This window comes from Mus musculus, chromosome 8, assembly GCF_000001635.26.
Source record: "Mus musculus strain C57BL/6J chromosome 8, GRCm38.p6 C57BL/6J".
Lineage (NCBI taxonomy): Eukaryota > Metazoa > Chordata > Mammalia > Rodentia > Muridae > Mus > Mus musculus.
Window position 1 is genome coordinate 57,798,016 of NC_000074.6, and position 10,197 is coordinate 57,808,212.

General features: G+C 44.7%; 1 protein-coding gene and 1 long non-coding RNA gene across 4 annotated transcripts in view; one reads left to right on the top strand and one right to left on the bottom strand.

Annotated features, from left to right (window-relative positions):
• Positions 1 to 10,197, bottom strand: part of Galntl6 (UDP-N-acetyl-alpha-D-galactosamine:polypeptide N-acetylgalactosaminyltransferase-like 6) — a 1,140,043-nt gene that overhangs the window by 25,527 nt on the left and 1,104,319 nt on the right. For all 3 annotated transcript variants that reach the window (XM_030243596.1, XM_017312847.2, NM_175032.3), the window contains one exon: positions 6,199 to 6,315. In XM_030243596.1, coding sequence (XP_030099456.1) covers positions 6,199 to 6,315 — 117 coding nt within the window. The remainder of the gene's footprint in view (positions 1 to 6,198; positions 6,316 to 10,197) is intronic.
• Positions 1,853 to 4,893, top strand: Gm2921 (predicted gene 2921). The gene is made up of 2 exons (NR_165835.1): positions 1,853 to 2,170; positions 4,450 to 4,893. It is a non-coding gene; the product is annotated as a predicted gene 2921 (long non-coding RNA).

A 10,197-nucleotide genomic window follows, 5' to 3' on the forward strand; every position in this document is an offset into this window, starting at 1 on the left:
GGCACCAGGGTTCTTTCCTTCCCTCTTCTTGATGGCAGATTCAGTGTGGCTAACCATCTCACATCCAGTCAGCAGGGCTATAACCCACGGCCTTCTCACTCAGTATTTCCCTCCCCAGTGAAGCCTCTCAGGAAAAGCCACTCTGCCAAGGCCCCAGGTGTGTGTCCTGGACGATTCGAAACGCAGTCATGTTGACAATGAAAATTAATCATCAAAGAGGCCAACAAGACTTTGTCATTTACTCGTCTAACTTTCGGGGAGGAAAGGGTTCCTTTGGCTTATAGTTTCCCGTTCATTGTCAAGGATGAGGGAGGGAGTCAAGGCAGGAGCTTGAGCATGGGAGCTGAAGCAGAGACCGTGGAGGAACAGTGCCTTCTGCCTTGCTTCTGGCTTGCACGCTTTTTCTCTTCCTTCCTTTCTTCTTCTTCCTCCTCCTCTTCTCCTTAGTTCTTCAAGGGTTTCATATAATATGTTTTTGTCATATTCACCCCTCCTTCAGCTCTTCCTAAATCCCCCCCCCCCAGATATTCTTCCACTGGAGAGAATGATCATTTACCAGGGACTCTATCACACTGTCTCTCTCTGTGGCAAGGGACCGAGGACTGCACCCAGCTCCCCGCTCCAGGTCTTAGCTTTTATATACTCAGACGCCTAAAGATGGAAGGGGTTGTAAATCCCCACCTAGCACAGACCTTCACTGACTTCTGCCTCAAATATCTCGGCTTCCTATATTCCATTTTCTCCTATTTTCCATGAAATGGATCAGTTTAAGCCCCAAAGAATACCCGAATGTCAGCAAATTTGTCTCTTAGACCTCATCTATTCTTATAATTATATCTGGGTGAACTTAGGCAACTTTTGTTTCCGCTTTCTAGGTTTGTTATTGTAAGGTAATGATCTTCCTTACATCCGTAGATTGATTGCTAGAGGGGAATTTTCATAAGGTATTCTGCACTCTTCTTGTTATTATTACCTGATGACTGCAATCCTGGGCCCCGAGCGATAAATCTTCAAATTATACCAATTGCTTTCTTTTTCTGAACCTTCCAATAACAATTTTTTTTCTCTCTTATGTCTTTGAAATGCTTCCGGTCGCCATTTATCTTAGCCAACAGTCATGTCACACCAATCCCCCATTAGGCACATTTTTACCACAGTAGAAACAAGTTCATATCGTGGAAGAACTTACTGTCACATTCACAATCTGCTCCCCAGTCCTGGGTCACAGTTTTACTAACTGCAAGGGTCTAGGTTTTCTTAACAGAAGTGCTTGATATTTAAAAAGAAAAAACAAACAAAAAAAACCCCCTCAAATTATTAGTTTAAAAGTAAATGGTTGTCATTTTTTTCCTATTTCTTCTTTTGAGTGATACTTTAAAATATAGATTTTGAGCCATGATCTGTTTCTTTGCTTTCTTATGCATGTGGTGGGTGTAACCTTGTCCAAGTCTGTATTGTATTATATATTATATTATATTATATTATACTATACTATACAAATAAACTCTCTATATTGGAGCTGCAAATACACTTATCTTAATCTGGCATCCTGATGAGACAATTGAAAAACAGCTTTTTCTCTCTGTGGGAAGTTATATTTTATTTCCTTGTTATGTAGTTTGCAGGAATCTGAGTTATAAGATGTTTCTTCCTACAGTTGGTACCCATCAGAATGCTGGGTCCTGGCAGTGGGGTTGTTTATCCCCAAAGAAAGGCACAAATTCGTTCTTTCTCTGCATGCATTGACTTCTGTTTGCCTTTGTCCCCCTCCAGGTCTTGGAAAGAGGAAAAAATCTGTCAGTTTCCTCAGCAGGACAGAAAGGGCTGCGAAGCTTCCTCCCTGCAAGAGCCCAGTGCCTGCTGCTGGGCCTGTGGAGAGAAGAGGCAAACTAGGCCAGGCAGAGCACGCCTCCTCTCTTCCGCCCCTGCCCCCCGCGCTGTACTCATAATGCAGGCTGGGGAGGAGCCTTCCAGATCTTACGTTCTTATTTGAATCTATTTTTGTTTTTCTTTCTTGATCCCTAGAGGAAACTGGAAGCCAGTACACAAAGCTAGAACGATATCAAACAGCTCAGCGGATGACCCCGGAAGGATGAATCATACGCCTGTTTCCCACACAGAAGCCGGATTAGTCCTGGCTAGAGCACGGCAGAAGGTTTTCCTTATAAAGGTATGCTTCAGTGGACCCCGCTTTGTTGCCTTTTTAACAAGTGTGTTTGCTCATTCATTCCGTCACTTTTGACAGCGTTGGAATTAAAATGAATATCCACATTTCCATGGCCCGATGTACTTCTCTTCCAGGAGCTTAAATCTAAATGTAAAAGAGCGAATTATAACTTACAAGTCTTTAAGCACAATGTTGAATAAGCCTTATGTTAATTACTGTAAAATGAATTTGCCTTTACCAAGTCAGTGTACAGTGACACATGTTTCAAACAGGATCCAAGTCTCTCCTCCCTGCAACGTCTAATCTCCTTCTAGCTCCATCTTTAGGCTCTCCTGTGACTGGAAATCTTGGTAAAGAGCTGTAACTACAGGGATTTCCCCCCCTCTCCTGCCTGTGTTGTTTTCTTCTTGTCTAGTGCTGCCCTCTGGTGGCCATTTCTTAATCTACATGCCATATATTCTTTTTCTTCAGTTTAGCCTAAGGTAAATGAACAATCAATAAAAATATGCAGTATACTTCAGTTTGTTCGTATTCGTTTTCAGCTGTCAAATAAAAAATTCAGGCTGGGGCACATGTCATTCTGGAATTTTCCTGCTTAGAAGTATTAAACCTGGTTTAGATATTAGGACTCATATTTATCTAAATTTATTTCCTGTTTGGACTGAAAAGACGATATGAACTTAGTTCAAGAAGCAATGTTTTCAAAAAAAAAGAAAGAAAGAAAGAAAAGAGAAGAAAAGAAAAGAAAAGAAAAAAGAAAAAAAAAAAAAAAGAAAAGCCGGGCGTGGTGGCGCACGCCTTTAATCCTAGCACTCGAGAGGCATTAATTTCAGCACTCAGGAGTCAGAGGCAGGCGGATTTCTGAGTTCCAGGACAGCCAGGGCTACACAGAGAAACCCTGTCTCGAAAAAAACAAAACAAAACAAAAAACAAAACAAAACAAAACAAAACAAAAAAGAAGCAATGCTTTTTTTTTCTTATGACACCTCTCCTTAATTTTAGAGACTGTTCTTCCTCAGTGCTCCAAATGCTAGCTTCACTGACAGACTCTTAAGCCTTCTTGCCTGCCCTCAGGCTGGAGTCCGGGCTGTTTGTTGGAAGTTCTGGCCAATACTACTCCTCTGCAGGCTGGCAACACCCCAGCGATGTTAGAGGAAGATCCAGAGGAAGAGGAAGCCATTGAGTTCCCCCTGATATTTGGTAATTATTGCCACATCTGAGAGCCACAGAACCTTCTGGTAATTGTCCATACTGCAGGATATCCTGAAGTGAACAAGAACCGGAAGTTAATGATTATGCTGGAAATGGACCAACGCAACCATGTCACAGCAACCTGGAACCTGAGAGTGTGATGTGTGTGTGTGCATTCATGTGCATGCCTGTGTGTGTGTGTGTGTGTGTGTGTACATGTGTGTGAAGACAGGGAAGTAGAGCGACGACACTGACTTCCTGTGGGGGTTGATGTTATATCTCAGGCATCCTTTCTTCTCAGAGAACCCATATAGGATTGGGGATTGTTGCCCCTATTTAATGATACAGAACCTCCAGCCTGGAAGAATTGAACAGTTTCACCAGGCTGATGGTTTAAAGTGAAGTCCATCTTTTAAAAACACATTGGATAGATGACTAGCAAGAGCGTGGTGTTAGAGGGGGTTGGCATTATCTGGTGAGATTAATCCTTGACTGGGGTTTGAACTTGCGGCTTTTCTGGCACCCTAGCACCCTGACTGTAATTCAGGATGGAGGAGGGGCAAGAAGAGAGAGTGGGGCAGGGGGAGAGAAGGCTACTTGAACAACTCCTTAAGGACCTTAGGTTGGGAAGGGTCATTGCTCAGTAGTTCATTTTGGTCAACATCCTTTTGTGTGGAATTCGTATGTAAGGTAAAGCGTCTTTCCAAAGCACACGCGTGCTCCAACTGAGCCTATTCCTGGTCAGTGTGTACAAGAGACTTGTGAGGGGTTTGGCTGTGCCAACAGGCTGCTTGCATACTTTCTTGTTGTTTTCCCAAGACAGCTATTATGGTCTATTCGGAGAAATTCGGAACACTGTCAGGGCATAGTGCCTGGACTGTGGGTTTCTCCTTCTGCAGAGAAAAGTAAGATGGGAAAAACCTTAGCTGTACTTACCAGTTATGTTTCTTTGTAACTATGACAACAGCTGTCAATTCTTGTTAAATCTGCGTGATATACCCTATAGCTCTCTAATTGAAATATTTCATTCTTCAAAATTGAAAACCCAAAGGGGCATTGAAGACCTAAACACTATCATTTCTCTATCACAGGTAATACAATTTAAGGAGCGACCCTTTTACAAAGACTTCCAAGTTCTAGGTTGGATTCGAATCCACACTTTCCTTAAATGTAGCTGCACTGAAAGTGCCTTTCAATCAAAACAATGCATTGTCTGAAAACATCTTCTGAAGTGTACGTTGGGGGTGCTGTGCTGGTTTGTATAAGCTCGGCCTAGGGTGTGGAACTATTAGAAGGTGTGGCCCTGTTGGAGTAGGTGTGGCCTTGTTGGAGTAGCCATGACACTCTGGATGTGGGCTTTAAGACCCTCGACTTAGCTGCCTGGAAGTCAGTCTTCCACTAGCAGCCTTCAAATGAAGATGCAGAACTCTCAGCGCCTCCTGCACCTTGACGATGCCCTGTTCCTGCCTTGATGATAATGGACGGAACCTCTGAACCTGTAAGCTGGCCCTAATTAAATGTTGTCCTTTATAAGACTTGCCTTGGTCATGGTGTCTGTTCACAGCAGTAAAACCCTAACTAAGACAGGTGCTGCTGCCTCAGATGTCCTTCACCTTCATGATTAAAAACCACACTCACAACAGGAGGGCCATGAATTACCTTTAATACAAAGCCAGGAGGAAAAATTAAAGTTAACTGAAGTCTCAAACACAAGACAGGTTTTTTGTTGTTGTTGTTGTTTTAGTTTGTTTTGTTTTGTTTTGTTTTTTTGATGAGTTACCTAGCCTTTCCGGGCTCATTGTCTTGAAAACTTCCACTGTGGGGAAGGCAGTAAGATTACATCACATTGATCAATTTTATCACCTCCTTTATTAAAAAATTAGTTTTACGAGTTAGTGTGCAAGGGGCTCAGTGGTCAAGAGGTCTTTTTGAACATTCACGAGGACCAGTTAGGAACTCCAGAGCCATGCACAGACCTGTGCCTGTGACCCCAGCTCTGAGGAAGTGAGATGGAGAGAGCAGAATGCTAGGTTCTACTGGTTTCCAGCCTAGGAAGAAAATGCAAGCCCCAGAATCAGGGTGAGACTCTCAGAAGAATAACTGCCTCTATGCATAGTCTCTTTGCATGTGCATAGAGTGTGCATGCACATAAACACATGTACATACAAACAAAGGTTAGCACACAGAATAATGGGCTTCATTGTAGCATTTCTGAACATGCTTTGTCTTTTATTTGTCTGCACTCTCGCTCCTCTCGCTCATGGTTTTAGCTTCTTATTACTGGTCACCCCTGTCCTTGCAAGAGCTGCTATTTTGCTTTCATGTCATATGCACACACACAGAGGACAACCTCAAGCGTTCTTCCTCAGCTGCTGTCTACCTCTCCCTTAGAGGGTCTTCCTGGCCTAGAACTCACCATGTAAGCCAGGGTACTTGGCTATCAGTTGCTATTGATCTGCCTGTCTCTGCTTCACCAGATCTGGGACTCCATGCACATGCCAACACACTTAGCCTTGAAAATTTGGGCTCTGGAAGAGCAGACTCAAGTCCTAATGCGTGCACGGCAAGAACTTTACTGGTTGAGCGATCGCACTGCACTAATCCTTGGTCTGCAAGTTGAAATAAGTTGATTATCATGATTCTGCTGACAAGAAACAGAAGCAGAGGCTGGCAATGACTCACTAATTACAGATCTGATTGGTGACAAACCATGACTTCATCCAAGTCCCAAATGTACCCAGAAGCTTCTCCCCATCCTGTCCCTCCATGATCCCCTCAGCCCCGCCCCCCGCCCCGCAGGCCCCCCCCCCCAGCCTCCACTCCCATGATTTCTGACTCACCTGTTCGTGAGACCATGTCCTTTCAGAGCCATCCTTGACACAGACGTCCAGCCTGAGCTCGGTCCCTGTGGCTCCATGCTTGCTATCCACACATAAGTTGGCTGCCACACTTCGAATCTGTATCAAGAACACATCAAGCACGGGCTGTGTCACTATTCCTGACAATCCTGGAATCCATAAGGGTCTTCCTTGGTCTGTCTTTTTGATGACATGACTAGCAAGATGCCTTGAATTTATACGTAGTTTGTTGAGAAAAATGGGGACATGAAATATAACATAGTCTGTGTGTGAAATAAAATAAAATAAACCATGGAGACCGCTCCACCTGGGGATCCATTCCATATGCAGGCACTAAACCCAGACACTATTGCAGATGCCAAGAAGTGCTTGCTGAGAGAACCCTGATATGGCTGTCTCCTGAGAGGCTTTGCCAGTGCCTGACCAATACAGAGGTGGATGCTTGCAGTCAATCATTGGACTGAGCACGAGACCACAAGTTAGGGGGAGGACTAAAGGAGCTGAAGGGGTTTGCAACCCCATAGGAAGAACAACAATACCAACCAACCAGACCCTCTCAGAACTCCCAGGGACTAAACCACCAACCAAAGAGTACACATGGAGGGACCCATGGCTCCAGCTGCATATGTACAGAGGATTGCCTTATCTGACATCAATGGGAGGGGAAGCCTTTGGTACTATGGAGGCTTGATGCCCCACTGTAGGGGAATGCTAGGATGCTAAGGCAGGAGTGGGTGGGTAGGTGGGGGAGCACCCTCATAGAAGCAGGGGGAGGAGGGACGGGATAGAGGATTTGCAAAGGGGAAACCAAGAAGATGGATCACATTTGAAATGTAAAGAAATAAAATAACCAATAAAAAATAAAATAAAACAAAAAAAAATCCATGACAGAGTTCAAAAGACAAAATTACAGCTGGATGCAGCAAAGTTAGTTATTGGTAATGCACTAGAGGGAGTGGCCTGGGGCCCTGCCCTCTGAATTGAGAGCCTTTTCTCGTTCAGCTGGTGTTTAACATGGGATTAGTTGTTCTGCGTCTATCAGCATTACTATCCCAGCGTGGAGAGAATTCCAGGCAGCTATTACAGGCAAAGTGTATGGTTAAGGGAAAGGGCCCTTCAGTATCGCACAACTCTGGGCAGGTTACAGTGACCTCAGGTTCCACCTTGGCTGCACTGGCTGTTGTCACAGTTTAGCATTTCTCCTGGCCAGTTAGTTAAATGTCATCCTAGAGGACTAGCTATACTGGCTGAAGGTTGTGTGCATGTTCCGTAGTACAATTCTAATTATTATATTATTGTATTAGTACCAGGTAGGGAGAAGTAAAGGATAAATGGCAGCAGAAGTGGAGCCTGGACAGGAACAAGGACAGGGACAGGGACTTTGTAGTTTCATTTTGCCTAAAGGGCCCACTAATTCTCAGCTAGCATCATCCCCACAGCACGTGGTAGGGCTGGGCGTTAGATACTGTTTATGGTGTACGTGCTTGCGTTTCACAAGCCCTGCTATCTCAGCCCTTCATATGCCTGTAGCAGTCCTGAATTATTATCTCTTGGTATGCTTTTTTTTAATAGTATAGAGTGCACCCCGCTGAGAGCTTTTGATCTGAGTCTTTTGCCTGGCAGGAGTAAATAAGAAGAATACCTAGCCGGGCCCGTTCAGATTGGAATCGGGCAACAAAATCGAGCAAAGATTGTGAGGATCCTGGGAACTGTGTAGGGAAGGAGCGGCGCTGGGATGGAGGCAATGTAGCCGGAGCTAGCTCAGGGTTCCTGTATGTCATGAGTAGTGGTGGGTTGAATGTCCCGCAGGAGACGACAGAACTGCCATTCGTTTCCTTATTCAGAGACGGTGGCAGGAGTTCTAGTGACTGCTTCTGGACCTCTGCGAGGGTCTCTTTCTCCTATGTTAGGTGCATGACATGAAGTAAAATTTGATTTGTCCAACAGAGAATCCAGGGACACCTATGGATCCCCCACCTCCAAAACAAACAACCCACAAGCCCACCACCCGCAGGTGGGTATGTACAAGAACGTTTGTCTACATTCTCCTGAAACCCAGCAGCTCCACAAGGACCCTTGAATTATGGAAATTGCTTGGGCTCCGCCCCTTTGCAAACCAATTGCGCCCTTTTCTTAGTAGTGCAGGAGACCCAGCAGTCTACAAGAGTGACCTTGACTGCTCATCAAAGTAGAACTGATAGATCATCACTTTAAAAAAATTAGTTTCAGTTTTCTTAAACAAGGACTACGGGGAAACAGTCTTTTGAGATTTTTGGTGAAGGGAGGGAAAGTCAGACAGGGGGAGGGGCAAGAGAGAAGAAAAACCTTTTGTAAAAACACTTTTCATCATGAGTGTGAAAAAGCACACACACATGCTTCTTTCGTAAAATAGAAACACAAGGAAAGAGTCTCAATATCACTGGGGTGTGTGTGTGTGTGTGCGCATGCGTCTGAGGGAAGAGCTAGTGTCTTGCTTTATACTCCAGTATGCCGGAAAGCCTTAGATCTTCTAGCTTCAGCCCCATCTCTACTGTGTCCAGTGAGCTATCACCGTCCTGAGCCCTGCTCACTATGGAAAGCTCCAGCTTTATCTCCTTCTTGGTCCAGCGTATCACTTTTCTGAAGCTTTCTGTCACCTAATAGCACTCTGGGAGGGTCTGTCTTTACACCTCTAGGCTTTACAATACCCGCATAGCCTTGTTAGAGAAGAGTCTTCAGGGTGTACGCTGACGTCAACCGCATGACACTGCTCTCCGATCTGAGACAATCTAGGAGCTCCAAACCGCATTTATGAGGGTGAAGCAGCTGTTTTTATGTTTGTAGCCACTTGGACACAGAGGGAGAGGCTCTCCTACAGGGTTGGCATTCAAGCTTGCCCATCCATGGGTCTCCGTTCTTAGGAAAGGAGAGAGCATCCAAACTAGGGATATGAGTGGTGGCTCTGCCAACTCAGCCCGTGGTTATGACCAGCCCTCCCAGAGAGCCTCACTCTGTTTCCAAATGTTATGAGCCCAAAAGGTCTCTGGCAGGGAGAGAGGACACCATTGTGTAAACTCTTGAATTTTCTCAATTCTCACTCAGATGGCAGCTGTGTAGACAACGGAATAAACTGCTTTGCAAGCCAAATTTCAACTTTCAAAGGCATAATTGTCTACATCTGTGTAAATTCCAGCACCAAGTTGTGCCAGAGAGGAAATGCTGGGAGTTCAGTACAGGACGAGGTAGACAGCTGGGGCAAGACTAACACCGGTCCTCATCTTTATCCCTTTGTCTTTGTATCTGCAACTCTACAAGCACGTGTGTGGAATCACCTCTTTTACTCACCAGCACAGCTTCATCAAAATAAAAAGGTGAATAGAATTAAGACAGAACCAATGTTTAAAGACTAAAGCTATATAATAGTATTTACAAATGATTTCATTTGGTCTGGGCTCTGAACTGTGGTTGAAAATAAGGCAGTACACACACACACACACACACACACACACACACACACACACGCATGCGCCCTTCAAATCTAGGACGAGGACTATTGCTTAAAGCTGTGATAGAAGACATCACTTTCAGGCTTCAATCCTTTGATGTCCAGCTTCAGGGCTTGGCACTGTTAAATGGCATGGAGGGATCTGGAGGAAGGCTAAGGGGGATTAGAAAGTGAAGTGGTGCTTGTCTAGGCAAGGATAAAAAGAAGGTAAGAAACAGGGAGAAGGACTCATGATGGATGACAGGATTTCAGAAGTGTGATTCTTTCAGGAAAGGGTTAGGAAAAGGCAGAGAGTAAAGGCTTTTGTTAGGCATATAGAAAAAAAAAAATCAGGCTTAGGTTCAACTAACATTCTCTGACCCAGGAAGCTTCTAGGGATCTCCGCTGGTGCAGTGATTGCCTATCATACACAATGCCCGGGTTCCATCCTCCATGTCAGTTACGGTGTGTGCACATCCTGTAATCCCAGCATTCCAGAGGTGAGGTGGAGGCAGCCA